The sequence below is a fragment of the Telopea speciosissima genome, chromosome 11, assembly GCF_018873765.1.
Source record: "Telopea speciosissima isolate NSW1024214 ecotype Mountain lineage chromosome 11, Tspe_v1, whole genome shotgun sequence".
In the NCBI taxonomy this organism is placed as follows: Eukaryota; Viridiplantae; Streptophyta; class Magnoliopsida; order Proteales; family Proteaceae; genus Telopea; species Telopea speciosissima.
Genome location: NC_057926.1, coordinates 50,986,343 through 51,001,932, shown reverse-complemented (window position 1 = coordinate 51,001,932; position 15,590 = coordinate 50,986,343). Strand labels below are relative to the sequence as shown.

Below are 15,590 nucleotides of genomic sequence, written 5' to 3'. Positions count from 1 at the left end.
TTAAGTATCCCGTTAACAGGTTGACAATGTAAGAACTATATTAACATCTAAAATCTTTTACATCCAGTTACCAACAAAAAAAAAAATCTTTTACATCCTCTATTCCAAATGTGACTTCCTGTCTTCCGTGACTCAAACAATATATGACTCAGGCCGCACACTGACACTGACTAAATACAGAAAACTAGAAAGCTATGCACGAATGCCGTAAGATTACAAAGTATAAACCTCATAATACAACTATAACAGGCCAGTGGTTCCAAAAGGATTATTATTCTGCGGGTGAAGAGCGGGGTTCACAGGAAAGGCCCTGAAGCTTGTATCACCAAAAGGATTTGATGGGCCCATGATCAAATGCTGCTGCTGTTGCTGATAGGTGGGCTGATATTGCGCAAAGGGATTCGATTGCTGCTGAGCCATTGCTGCCATTTGAACCGCTGGTGGGGGAGCAATGCTGTTTGACAAAGCAAATGGATCCGTCACTTCAAAAGGGTTTGGAGCTGGCACTCCATATACAGGCTGTCGAGCAGCTCTATATGCACCTTCATCATACAAACTATTGAGAGTTAACGCATCCAATCCACCAGCCTGCAATGACCAAACCAAAGGGAAGATCTTCAACACCTAACTCATTGAGATTTTAAATAATGAGGGTATTATATGTGCAGCAGTAACCTAAAAATGACATTCTAACCGAAAAGGTATTTCTTGCATTCAATAAATCAAAACAACTCCAAAGAAATCAAGCAACAATCTGCAGTCAAAATAACGCAACCTCCCCTTAAAAACTTCTAATGACATGTTTGCCATAAAACATTTCACTTTCCATCCAGGGGGCAGTTTCAGCCAACCCCTATGTTACATCAACAATCGTCCAAGGAGAACTCTATTTTTTTTTAAAAAAAACAAGGGCGTACCCAGTGCACGAGGCTCCTGCCCCTGCGGGGTCTGGGAAGGGTCATAATGTATGTAGCCTTACCCCTGCTTTTGCAAAGATGCTGTTTCCAGACTCGAACCCGTGGCCACTTGGTCACATTGGAGCAACCTTACCATTGCACCAAGGCCCGCCCTCCCTAACAACTCAATATTGTGTAAACTAAAACAGGGTTGAGAACACCTGCTAACACATGCAACTTTGCATTGTAAAAGGTAAAAACACCCACAAAAATCTCATGGACAACCAACTAAATATTGAAACAGGAAACTGCAAGCTCATAAAATGTCCATACAACCCACATCCAGATATAGAACGTTCCCCGTAAGGTTCAAGAGAATGGAATTGGGGACAGATCAGTTCCTGTCGATTCCGATTCCGAATTGGATTGGAATCAGCCCGGCATCGGTTGAAACCCTAAAAATTGGAAGTGGGAAGAAGAAGCAAAGATTTCCCAACTTCTGTTATTTTTCGGAGTTTTTTATTCAATAAACTTGGAGATCTTGCTGTCAGAGATAAGTCTCATTTACTTTCTGCTATTTTACTGACTAAAAGAAGGAAACAATGGCCAAAAATGAAGATCAACCATGAAACCAGGCAATTCGGATTCGAATTGTGCGAGGCTCCCGATCCATTCCAATTGCTCAAACCATGATTCGTCAAACATACATTGATGAGAACAATACAAAATGCAAGATATGGAATGAACATTGACAGACCAAAACATCAAAAGACCACAGGAATATTATCAGAGACAGAAGCTGCAGAAGTATGAGAGAGTGGAATGGCTTCTATCAGAAAACCAGAAAAAGACAAAGGGCAGATGAAATGATGGAACAAAATTTATGTCCCCAACCATAAATAACAGGGAAATTTCTAAGTTGAGGATCTGAGGCATAGTTGTCACAGCATCACGGCGATCCAAGTCGGTGGAAGGGTGTCACGTCGATATATCGACATGTCGCCCGCCATGGCAACCATGTTTAATTTTTTATTTTCTGTATTTTTAATGTCATTTAATATGCTATAATATAAGTCTTATAACATCAAAAATCAACATGAAAGTGTACTACACTACTACTAATATACTATGCCACTATGGTTTAATTCATGAAAGTGCAACTAATATCCATTAGTGTATATGAAAGTATGAAAAATTGAAAATATAGATTAACCTGTCAAATAATTGAAAGCAATAGTAAAAATCAAATGATAGGCTAACCTGTTTACTGAAGCTTGATAGCAATAGTCTTTCTTTAGTGTGTGTGATTTGGAGCAAAGCATCTAAGCTATTAAATGGTTTAAAAAAAAAAAATTTAATTTAACTTTTATATGTACAAATATCGACCGATATGCCAACATATCGTGGTATGGCGTCCATGGCGACGTCATGGCGTCGCCATGGAAGCCATATCGAACGATATATTTACATCCACCATGGCGTAGCTCGATATGCCACCTCTCCCAGCGCCAGGACGCCATGGCGGCGCCATGACAACTATGATCTGAGGTTCTGTTTTCCAACTTACATAAGCTACAAAATCCTGGCATACCATTTTATCTCTCCGTCTCTCTAGTAGATAAGTAAAACAGAGCAGGTCTTTTTCATTTTTTTTGGTTTCTAACAAGTAAAGAGATTTATTAAATGGGGAAAAAAGGAAACTTTAACGACAGGTAACAACGAGATTTTATGAAATGAGATGGAATATAGATACATGGACCGCTGAACATAAAACGATGCATGGATATATAGTAGAGGTATTGATTGAATTTGAGCCTGAAATTTAATACATAGCTAATCCAAAAGGTGAACAACTGAACCATTCTGTTGGGCAGATCCAACAGTTCATGTGACTAAAAATGGTAGACCATTCGTATAAGCTTATCCAAACAGGCCATGTAAATGAAGTTTTGCCAAAACCAAAAAACATGGGTTTACATTAGACACTGAGCTGTATCCATGTATAGCTGTTTTACCCAGACCTAGTTACAAGGATTTTTTCTGTGTCCAACTTGGTTTTGATCCAGGTTGACCATGCCCTATCTGATTTGTCCTTGGGGAGAATTGATGCTAAGACTACTGTTCTGACTGAGTTTAGATAATTCCCAAAACACCTTTTTAGATTTGAGCTAAGGCTATTGGTCAGAGTTCACAACTCTAACCAAATAAACAAATGCTTGACTTCTTACTTGAATCAACCTACAATTTCAGTATATCCTAATGTTCGCAATTCAGACAAGCTCCCAGATTAAACAGAGTTATTCAATCAGATACAGATTCTGACCAAAAGATTCATGTCTGAACCCGCTTATAACCAAGTTCAGACAAAATAAGCAGGGCAGGTCAGACAAAAATTATTGCCACTACAAATGGAGTCACATATCACACAAGTCCGTATTATTTCATTTAAGTTCTGCCTTTCCATTAAATCCTTCTGAAGCCTCTTAACCTGCATCAGGTTGCTCCTTACTGATATTGTACACTAACTTTCTCTTTCATGTTTCCTTTTATTTTCTCTCCCTCTTAAGGCAAGGCAATGGAAAACATATTCATCTAAAAAAAACAAAAACAAAAGAGGGCCATGCAGTTTGAGTAGAGGTAGCAGCTAGCTCTACAGAAAAAAGGGAAAGAAAAAGACATGCAACATGTAACTTCTCTTCCTTAGCTATTTATGACTTTTCCCAAGCTATAGTTTGCTGTAAACTTCATGAGAGTCCAATGCAACCAAAGGAATATGAAGAGAGAAAGTGCAAAAGTATTCCCCTAATGGTCCCGCATTGAATAAGAATTTACACCTTCATACATATTACACAAAATGTTTGCATACATGCATGTATGAAATTATGTATATATGCATGTGCATTACCAAAGAGAGAGAGAGAGAGAGAGAGAGAGAGAGTAATGTTTGTATTCCCAGATAGGATGCAGTTCGGAGCACCAATTTAATCAAACATGTTAAATTCCTAGGAAAACCAATGTAACTTTGTTTTCTGCTATTTTCACCATTTTTAAGGTGCCTGACATGAGTCAAACTGAAAAAAGAACAACTAAAAAGCAGATAGACCCACCAATTGTCTTTCATTAACTGTAGATAAATTGCTGCTTGGAGTAGTAACCAGTGCAAGCTCCCATCCAGTCGGATCCAGAACTTTTGCTTGAAAGGCACCAGAATCATATGATGCGGTGTCATCTGCAAACAAAACATCATTTGCTTTTAAAAATAAATAAACACATAAAAAGTAGAAAAAAACCTCTTTTTCACTTGGGAGGGGAGGAGAGAGAGATCAGTAGCATAACTTACTAGATGGAACTATAGCCAGAGCCAGTGCATTTCTTTCCTCTAATGCAAATGCATCAGGAGTCATAACATTTAATCCCTGCAGACAAGAAGTCAAGTGAGAGATGCATTACAGTGAATTACAGTTGATTCAATAATCAAAACCTGAAGATATGTAATTATCCAGTAAAGAGATTTACCAGAAGATCTCCGGTGTCAAGGCTGTTAGGCGGAGGAGCAACTTCAGGAGTAACCTCAGGAGGAGCAGCAACAACCTCAACGGAAGGAAGTGGCTTTTGTTCCTCTACGGGAGGTGTTGCATCATCAGGAGAAGGTGCTTCTTCTGGTTTGTAAGTCAAAAGTAGTCTCTCCGGAAATTCCTGACTCAACACTGGCAGTTGTTAGTTCTACAGCATACATATTCATACCCAAGTCCAAAGGCATTTGAATAGCTTATTAAACTAAGTAATGAGTGCAACAGAAGCATTCTCAATACACAAAAAGGGTAAAAAATAATGTGTCTGTTTAAAGGAAATAATAATATTTTTTTTTTCTTTTTTAAAGGAAATAACAATATATACTGTTCAACATTCAGTAGTATAAACCAAGTGATGCTACTACAATCCCTCTTATTAATGTATATCTCTTACTAACCAATTGCTCCGTTGAAACCGAAACCATCCGTGGTGCTTCTTTTATGTATTCTTCCATGGTTGCGACAAACGACTGTGGAGGCTGTATAAGGAGAGAAGAATATTATCTTGGCTTCAATTTAAACAATACCAATGAAAAAATCTAAAAATCAACTAGAATCTACCTCTCTCAAAACAGGAAACTGGAAATTTCTAGCAAGTTCCAATCCTCTGCAAACTTCGTAGAAATCAGAAAGGCCCCCAGCCTGCCATTGAAATTTAAACTTCCTCAGTAAAAAAAACATAAAAAACTAAGAAGTTTGTTCCTAACTATTCTTGATCTAAGATACAAGTTTCAAGTATCAGGATCAGATCGGGCATATCAGTCAAAACCGATCTGACAATATTGCAACAACAGTGAGGTTTCAGCCAAAGCTTGGCCAGGTTCAGGCAGATTGACTGGTCTGTATTGGGATTGGTGGAGCCCGATCTGGTCTCAGATACTGAGTTTTAAATCCTTGCTCTTATCCACAACAGTTAATCCCAAATGTAACATACCCTAACCAAACATATTAATCAGAAGATTTGTTCCAAAGAAAATTTTATGAAAATATATACGTAACATTACCTGCTGACCAGCTCGTTTATAGATTTCCAGGGCTTTCATGGCTTCATGTCTTGGCATCTCAAAAAACTGCAAGAATATAAAATTAATGATGAGGAAAGGAAATGAAGGCAAAGGATATTCTTCGGGCATGTAGGCAACTCTCCATAAATGATAATATCATTTTACCTTGTCAATAAGATTAATGATACCATCGTTAATAGCACAATACATTTTAAAACTCTCTTTGAGTACCTGAAAAGTGAGACTAGATTATTAGGATCAGGAGATGTCAATGCATGTAGAAACAATATTAACTAGAACCGCAAAGATGAACAGGATCTGAGTAACTTTTCTTGAGACAGGGACCCAACATTGCAGGATATGGGGTAAGAAGTAGATGGGAATTCACATTTTTACATTAAGAAACTGGAATTCAATCTCCCTATTTTCTAAAAGAAAAAGGAAAAGGTGTCATAATTTAAATTACAGTCCAATGATCGGGTGGTTGTGCCGACCATATGCTTTTTTAGGCAATGAAATGCTAGGAAAGAAGGTATATTGTTTCCAAAATGTGGACAATTTTTAACAAGGCAACCTATAGATTAACACAAAAAAAAAGGCCACAAATCAATCCGGTCAACCATCAGGTGAAACTAGGTTGACCTGATAATATGAATAAGGCTATCGAAGAATACAACTGTGTAGAAAGAGACAGAGTCTGTATTGTTTAAAAAAAACACATAGGAAATTTTATAAACCTGGAAACCAAGGTTTTAAAAAGATAAAATTAAACTGAGAAGGAAAAGTAAAGATACAATGAATCAGGAAAAAGCCCCAAAATCCCCTCAGCATCTGAAAGGCTTAAAAAGGTTAAAACAAAACGATCATTCACTATGAAGGAATAACCAAAAGTGGCTAAAGTGTTCTACTTTGCCAAGAAACAAGACCTGAGAGTAAATGAAATCATTGTGCTTGAGAACCAAGGAAACCAAAGCCCAAACAAGTCCTGGCACATTTATCACTCCTCGGGATTTGTGTCTGCTTGTCATTTTCATTTTTATTTTTATTTTTAGTTTCTGTTAGTAAATAGCTCCCTCTTTTATTCTGTTTCATTGGGTGCTATGAATATACTGGGTTGACAGACTGAAGAGAACTGCTAAGGCACACAGCCATACACTGTTTCTACACTTTAGCCTACCTAGTGTCAACCAAAGAAACAACCCAATGTAGATGCTCCTGGTGAACCAGTTCAACTGTCCAGTCTTCCATACTTCTAATCATACATTATGCTCACCAGATTTTTTCATTTGCCAATAATAAGCAGCAAAAGATTCAACGTTCTACCATGTCATTTCAAAATTAGAAATTGCTTCTTTTTTCTAATAAGAATTATCATGGTTCTGGGAAAAGTATCAGGTATTATTTTTAAAATTTATACTTCATTTCTTATTTTTATAGAAGAAACCAGGAATCTCAAAATTATCAAGGGACCAAAGAGTAAAAGAGACATACCAGTGCCAGTGCATACTGTATTATGTAATTGTTAACAGCAGCTCCTTCTGGCTGTAAAGTCAAGAAAGTTAAAATCAAAGATCTTCAAGTGTCACTTGCACTAACAGTCACACTCACACACATTCATAAATTACCCGGCATCCAATAAGACGGTACAGCAGCTGTTGCAAAGCTGGCAACTGCTCCAACAGTTCTTCACTGTCAAGATCCCTGGTTCTACTGTAGCCCTGATAATAGGAGGACATAATAATAAACAACCCTTCTCTGAAAAAAAGAGGATACAGGTCCAGAATGGTGAAAATGTAGTATGCTAACAAACTTGACATTGATACATATAAAAGTTATAAACTGAATGCAACAATATATGAAGATCTAAATTCTCCTACCCTTGTTTACAAAAACAAATATGCACATAACAAAAACAAAGGTAGCTTAAAAAATTACCTTATCCTGCCCTTGGACAGGTCTTGGGAGACGCTCAGCTTCAATATCATATTTCAAAACCCTAAAACATTCGAGCCTTTCCTCCAAGAATAGTGCATAAGTACGAACCCATGCAGAGCAGTCCCAAGCTGTAAAACAAACATTAAAAAGTAAGGATTTCTGTCGTACCCCCTGCACCCTCACTCGTTCGTCTCAAATAGAATTAATCAGAACCTCATTGTAAGCAAAAGAAGAATGGTAGTAATTTACACAGCACCTGCCATCAAGCTATCAAAGGTCAAATATATGCCGGGACTATCTTTGTATTAATAAAGAGGTATGGATGTCAGTATAATTCCAACAATCCAACCTGATCATTGTAGCTAAAGTGCAGAGTTCCCATGTTCTTTCTAAATCATTGACCACGAAAAATTGTAGAAGTTTGCCTTTGCCAACAATAATAAAAATTTAATAGTCAAGTTCAAGTATTGAATAGACTAACCTACTGGGCTTGAATCATCCTTGAAATTGGATAGCTGGAGAATTCGCCCTCTCTGTGAGAAATTTAGAAGCTCTTCACGGAAAGTAGGGTCACCCTCCCTCAGCAGTCTATGAATAACTATTAATGTTTTTAATGCCACCTGTGGAGTGCCATTTAGAAAGCAAATATTAGAAAGGGCTGAAAAGTTTAACAAACAAGGACAAGGATAAACAAAACCTAAAGTCCCCCACACCAATGTTTCTGAGCAAGTAGTATACAATAAAAAACTTTTTTCAGGGAGTTCTATCCTGCAGAACTACTGTAGCTGAGTATAGCAAGTCACGACCAATCTATTTAAGTTTTTCTAACAAATGATAGAACATAGATGTTCAGCTTTATTATGAAGGGCATAAATCATAGTAGGCTCATGATCTGTAATAACAAAAGAATGATGAGTATCAATATTCATGAGTATTTTCCAATTCTATGAGAGATAACAGATATTCTTATCATAATAGCAACAATTATTCCTTCCCAAAATATTTTCTTTACCAGCACCTCTTCTTTATCGATGAATACAAAATTCATTACCAAAGGAAAGAAGGTGGGGGGGGGGTGGGGGGGGGGGAGCACAAACAAAAGCAAAACAAATTACAAGACCCTGACTTTACAAAGGAGGAGGTAAGGAACTGAAAAGGGGAAGGGGAAGAAACCCAAACAACCACAACAGACTAAACTTAGGGAGGCGGCACACCAGCAGAAAGCCATAGCAAGCAAAAGTCTAACCAAAACTTGATGACCCATCTTATCACAACCAGTTGTCTCTGCAAAGGACATGAATACGGATATCCATATTTAAGAGCCAAAAGCTTCTCATTGTTGGGCAAGGAAAAGTCCAGGTGGGATTGCTTTTTGGGAAAAAGGAGGGGAGCTAATGACGTGACGGAAGTAGACACAAATGGGGGGTAGAGGGTCAACAGAGGGCTGGATGGGATTATGGACTGAATCATTTGGGGGTCTTGGGAAGGGGGGCAGCAACAAAAGGGGGGAGGCTGATGATCAACAAGGGGGAGGAGGATGCCTCCAAAGGCAAGTGCTGAAGCAATTGAATCATTACAAAGGGGGCCGAAGGAGGGGGGAAATGAGAGGGTGGAGGGGAGTAGAAGTGCCTACTGATGGAGATGAGAGGGGGCAGGGATGACCCTACAAAGCTTGAGAAGCAAGAACCAGAGGGGCTTGCAATTCCCTAGTGGGCAGAGAATGTAGCGAGAAGGTCGACGGGACCAGAAACCACACCTATTAGGGAGGAATGGGCCAGGACCAAACAGAGGAGATAACCAACTAGGTTTCAGGTAGAGCCAGGCCCGGTTGGGAGGAATGGGCTGGCCCAGACGGAAGGGGTGAGCCAGTGAGGAAAAGGGTTGAGACAAGCCAATAGAGAGTTAGGGTGGTTCGTTAGGGCGAACAATGGAGGAAAGTAATGGGCCAGAACAGGAAGTGGCGGTAACAATGTTGGACCCGAGTTGAGAGGGCCCAAAAGGTGGTGGGTTGCAGTTAAACTGTTTGAGTATGACAATGGAGGAGGGTTAGGTTAGGTGTAGGCCCAGTCGGGCAGCCCAATTAATGAACTTTACATTTTCAAGGTCTTTCACAACTAACAAGGAAACTGACCTATTGACTGAAATAAGACTTAACTTCTTTAGATACTAGTTACAACTAAATAGTTAATGCTTTTCTTTTCAGCACAACAACAACAACAAAAAACACAGCCTTATCCCAACTTAATGGGGTCGGCTACATGGATCCAAACAAAACAAAGTAGGGGAAAGTGAGGTCTAAGCAAAAAAAAAAGGGAGGGGGGAATAAGAGACGAGGAATGAGATGAGAAATGCAAAAATGGAAAATGACAAATGAAAGATGGAAGTACGAGGAACGAGGCACAACCCAATAAGTCAGGAGAATCTCAGCTAAATGGGGTATGCTACATGGATCCTTGCCCTCCAATAGGCTCTATCCAAGGTCATACTTGGTACAAGACTAGACTATGCATGTTCTTCCTCACAACTTCTCCTATGGTCATTTTAGGCCTACCCCTAGTTCTTTTAACTCCTTCAATCGGGATCATATCACTCTTCCATATTGGAGCGTCCCTAGGCCCCCGTTGAACATGACCATACCACCTCAAACGGCTCTGTCGAAGCTTGTCATTGATCGAGACAACTCCCAAGCCAGCTCTAATACACTCATTCCTTACTTTATCCTTCCTAGTTTTTTCACACATCCATCTTAACATCGGAAAATAATCCTCTCCAATTCCCTAAAAGGGTACAGTGCGGCAGTTTGGGGTGGAGATGCCGATACCTGGCAGCTCAGACATCCACTGGTGCCAAGCTCAAGAAGAAAGAAAAAAAAAAAACTGAAGTCAATGAGCTTGGACCGTTGGATGTCTGAGCTGTCAAGTGTTGACATCTCCACCCCGAACTGCCGCACTTCACATTTTAGGGAATTGGAGAGGATTAAAATCTCTTACCATCCTCATCTCTGTTACACATAGCTTCTCAATATTTGACTTCTTAATTACCCAACATAATGCCCCATACATCATAGTCGGTCGTACAACAGTCCTATAGAACTTTCCTTTAAGCTTTACACGAATACGGCAGTCACACAACACTCCGAACATACCTCTCCACTTCATCCATCCCACTTTAATTTTATTTGTAATACCATCCTCTATTTTACCTTCTTTATTTATGATTGACCCCAAATATCTAAAATAGTCACTTTGCGGTATCTCTCTTTCCCCAATTCGCACCATATCAGTATCCAGTATAACTAAAATTACACGTAATATACTCCATCTTCGTTCTGCTAATCTTAAAGCCTCTTGTTTCCAAGGTTGATCTTCATAACTCTGACTTAGCATTAATCCCTGCTTTTGTCTCATCCACCAAAACGATATCATCAATGAAGAGCATACACCACAGCACCTCGTCTTGAATGCTCTTGGTTAAGTCGTCCATGATAAGCGCAAATAGTGATGTAACCCAATCATAATTAGGAATTCCATACCATGACCTCCCACAGATCTCACACTAGTCACCACGCCCTCATACATATCTTTAATTACATCCACATATTTACTCGACACCCCTCTCTTCACTAGAACATGCCAGATTAAATCTCTAGAGACTCGGTCATAAGCTTTTTCCAAGTCAATAAAAACCATATGGAGATCCTTCTTGCTATCTCTATATCTTTCCATGAGTTCCCTTAATAAGTGGATAGCTTCTGTCATGGATCTACCCGACATAAAGCCAAATTGGTTCACCGAGATATGAGTCTCTCTTCTCAAACAGGCTTCAATAACCTTCTCTCAAAGTTTCATAGTGTGAATCATTAGTTTTATGAAAGGGCGTACCTAACGACTCATTAGTTTTATGCTTCTATAGTTATTGCAACTTTGGATATCACCTTTATTTTTTGTATTCTCCTCCATTCATCTGGCATCTTCTTTGTGTTCATAATCCTGTTAAACAGATTGGTTAACCAATATACCCCACAAGCTCCTAGGATTTCCCACATTTCTATTGGAATCTCATCTGGGCCTGGTGTCTTGCCTACTTTCAACTTTTTTAAGGCTTCTTTAACTTTTGCCACACTGACCTTTCATACATATTTATGGTGTGTGGTGTCTTGCTGAATAATGTAATCATCTAGGTCATGTCTACTCGACCTATCTCCATTTAGTAGGTCGCAAATATATTTATCCCATTCTTCACAATGTCCTCGTCCCTTACCAACACAATTTCATCTTCACCCTTGAAACACCTCACTTGATCACTACTCTATCTTTCTCTCATCTTAGCTATCTTATAATTTTTTCCCCTTCTTTTGTGTTTAGGTTGATATAGAGATCCTCATATTTCTTCGCCCTAGCCGTCCCCACAATCTTCCTCGCTTCGTTTCTGGCATCATAGTATCTCTTTTTATCCTCTAGTTCTTTAGCCCTTTACCAAATCTTAAAACAAACTTTCTTGGTCTTAATGGCTGCTTGGACCCCTTTGTTCCACCACCAAATCTCCCTAGGGCCTTGACGACTACCCTTCGCTTCCCCTAGTACATCTTTGGAAACTATCTTAATACAAGTAATCATCTCGTTCCACATCGTATTGGTGTCTCCCTCAAAGTCTCACTTTCCTAGTTTGACCACACTATCAGAAAATGTCTTTAGGGACTCCTCTTTTTCAGCACAAATGCATTAATAACTCTTTATCATTTTGACTAAGTCTTGGACTAGAATTAATTGATCCGTTTTTTTTCAGCACACATGCATTGAATATTCTTGACCCATCTTGACTGGAGTTAAATGAAACTTGGCCTAGAATATTTAGGACTGGAGGGTCTGGCCTGAACCAACTGAACTTAGTTTGGGCCTGGTTCCTTCCTCGAATATCTCCAATGGGGCCCACACCACTGTTCACTTGAACAGTACCACATGAACCATGTCACTTGAACAGTAATATCCTTGAATTGCATCACTGCATCAGAATGTAACACCCATGTTCGTTTCTTGTTCAGGACACTAGATCTTCTAACCAGACAAAGAATGGGGGAATGCTCAGGTGATATTGAAGTATCCAAAAATGACTACACAGTCAAATTCAAGCCATCTAATTTCTCATGTAATGGAGAACCATCTTGTTTTGAGTCAGAATGGTGTCTGAACACTTTTTAGTTCCATTGCCATATGGAAAATTTTGTTCATTTAGTTTATTCTTTTTTTTATACAGTTCATTTAGTTTCAAGATGTTAGAACTATGAAATTTCCAATCCATTCTTTCAAAAAAAAATTATGAAACATGGATATGATACGAGCCAGTCAACTCACCTCAGTCTTACAGTCCTACCCAAACTTTGGGCCAATCAAATGATTCTTATTCAGCTAAGCACCTCTATATGGGGGCCATATCATTAAAACATGTCAGTCTTTTCACAAAACTTCAACCAATCTTTTCTATCTATTTCACAAAGGGGTGAAGTAAAAAACCTCAGTTCCATCCCCAAACCATACAAGGCAAGAACCTCAAACAATCAGCAGAACAAGTATCAACAACAGCCAGCCAATTGCTCCTCTGACCATCTCTTTTTGGGGAGGTGCTAAAAAAACTAATTTCAAAGATTCAAATCCTCGCTGTTATGCATACATTCCTTTACTTATCAAGTAGTTGATGGTAATTATTCTGTCCACTGCAGCACTGACGACAAAAAAAATTCACCACACCAGGACAGGCATGAAACAAAATTGTAAGGTAGCTAGAAAGAAGCTCTGCAAAGGAGGGACAGAACAACGATGTAAAAGGAAAAACATCTCTATTCTTGAGGGTACCAATACTCATTTTCCTTCACCAACTTGACATATGTAATATTTCTCTTTTCTTAAAGTTCCAAATACCTCCTCATGGTGAAGAAACCAGCAAGCATTCCTAGTCCTCTAAAAGTGGGTTCCATACAGATGAACCAGTTCTTCTCTCCATAGAGCCAGAAACAATAGCAACTCTATATCTGGAAACTCAATAAATGATTGGAAGTTCATCCTTACAACATCTGCAGCCTTTGACACTGACAATCCTTCCCAATTGAATGCCAATCTTGCTTATCCATTCATAGATGAGCAAACCTAGGAATACATCCCATTGGTATGTGATGGTTTTCTAAAAGCCCACTCTATCACTATAAATACAAACTATACATGCACTGAATCTCTTCAAAGATTCTCATCTTCCTTCTATTATCCAGAGCCACTCACATGACATGGCTTTCTTCATAGCTGTTACTCTCCTGTTACTGACTCCTCCAACTGGTTTAGGAACTCAGGTGAATGAAATCACAAGGTCTGATATCAAGTATTTCAGTCAGAAAATCCTGTTCTGCTGCTATCAAGCTGATATGGGTGCAATCACAAACATCCAAGGCTTTCTTCATAGCTGTTACTCTTCTGCCCACCCTCTCTGTGCTTAATAGTTCCCCCCCCCCCTTTTTTTTTTTTTTTTTTTTTGGGGGGGGGGGGGGGGTGGGGGGGGTGGGGATGGATACTGCCAATAGAACCATGAGTTTCCCTCCTTTTTTTTTCTGAAACTGGTACTGGATTTCTGTTGCATTGCAGTACAACATCACAACGGAATCAGGAGATTTAGTGTTCAACCCAATGGTACCTCTTCTTATTCATTTTTGGTTGAGCAAGAGAGTAAGAGAATGCAGGAAGATGGTTTCCAAAAAGGACATTTATACTACAATCAGTATGGTTAAGTCATAAAAGCAGAATGATGTTCGAAGGAATAATTCTACAAAGACACAAAATGTTGAGATGTGCGTGGATCACTGAAGAGGACTTATGAGGTCACTATTAGTAACCCTATGCAAGACCCCGACACCATGAAGCTTAAATCAGATAGTAATAGATTAGGAAAATTAACAGAAGATGGTATTTCTACACCAAGTTAGTGGTGGCATGATATCACAACTTTCAAAAAAAAATTCAGAAGTAAAACAAAAATGAAAAGTTATCTCAAAAGGATATTCAGCAGAGGATGGGTGACAAATTTTCCAAAGAGGATGCTTCGATTACAGAAGAGGGCAATGATATCAAAACATACAGCAGGAGACAAAAGAATACGAGCATAATTCATCTGTGGGAATTTATAAAAAAAAATGAGAGAGGGTATCAACAAACTTTCGACCTCCACCCCTGAGGCACATGTTTTGCCTCTGTTCTATATATTCTTTTTAGTTTCATATTTTCAAATTAGGTTTCTGCTAAAGTTCCAAATGATCAATGAAGAGATCAAACATTGTTTCTCTGATAACGGCCCTTTGCCCCAACTCCCAGTCACCTTTAACCAGAAATTGGAACTCCAAAACCAACAAATTAAAAAAGGAACAGCAATTGACCCAACCCAATTGCTCTAAATATCAAAAGAACAAAATAAAAAGGAAAACAATCTGACATTGCTATTGACTTTCAAAGAATGAAAGAAACCATACCGTCCAGTTGTGCGTCTTAGCCAGTCGCCTGGAAAGAGCATGTATACAATAAGCAACATCCGCTCGGGGCCGAATCACTGAAGTGGCATTCAAGATTTCTGAAAACAGAAGAAAAATTCAGAAGATTTACACCCTCCCATAAATAGAAAAACCCACCTAAAATAGCATTAAAACAAATGAACCAAACAAAATCAAATTGAATTGGATAAATAGATGCTCACTTCTGATATGCCTCTCCTTAGGAGGGCATTCGACGTGATTCGTGGCTTTCACGATCGCAACATCCACGTCCTTCAATAAGAAAATTATAAAGTTGTACAATGAATAAAAACCATTAATCAGTCAAGACGAAAAACAAATAATTTCATTCGAGATTTCGTTATAGAAAGATCACGTTTTAAGTTTTTTTTGTCCAGAAATAGAGAGAATATAAGAAATTCCTACCTTGAAATCACTGTTAACTTTGGCGAGGCCGACTTTGGTGGTATCTTTGAGAGCACCATAAGCCTTTCTCCAAGAAGTCTGAAGCGTAGCCATTTGTCACTCAGACCAAAATCCTCGCGATGCCGCCGCTGCGTTCTCTCTCTCTCTCTCTCCGATTTTGCTTCGCTGTTCTTCTTCTGTTCTTCCTTCTCTTACGAGGCTAGTCTCGCCTTATTTCCTCTCCCCTATACGAACG

The 15,590-nt window shown here is 38.9% G+C and overlaps 1 protein-coding gene across 1 annotated transcript; it reads right to left on the bottom strand.

Moving 5' to 3' along the window:
- Positions 1-82: 82 nt before the first annotated feature.
- Positions 83-15,590, bottom strand: LOC122646349 (putative clathrin assembly protein At2g01600). Its single transcript, XM_043839897.1, has 15 exons — positions 15,356-15,590; positions 15,133-15,202; positions 14,912-15,009; positions 7,889-8,027; positions 7,408-7,535; positions 7,098-7,190; positions 6,964-7,014; positions 5,638-5,703; positions 5,473-5,538; positions 5,030-5,110; positions 4,867-4,947; positions 4,413-4,592; positions 4,237-4,312; positions 4,004-4,125; positions 83-588 (listed from the first exon to the last, which is right to left on the bottom strand). Exons 1-15 carry the CDS (start codon positions 15,446-15,448, stop codon positions 241-243), a joined length of 1,692 nt encoding a protein of 563 aa, XP_043695832.1. The 5' UTR covers positions 15,449-15,590; the 3' UTR covers positions 83-240.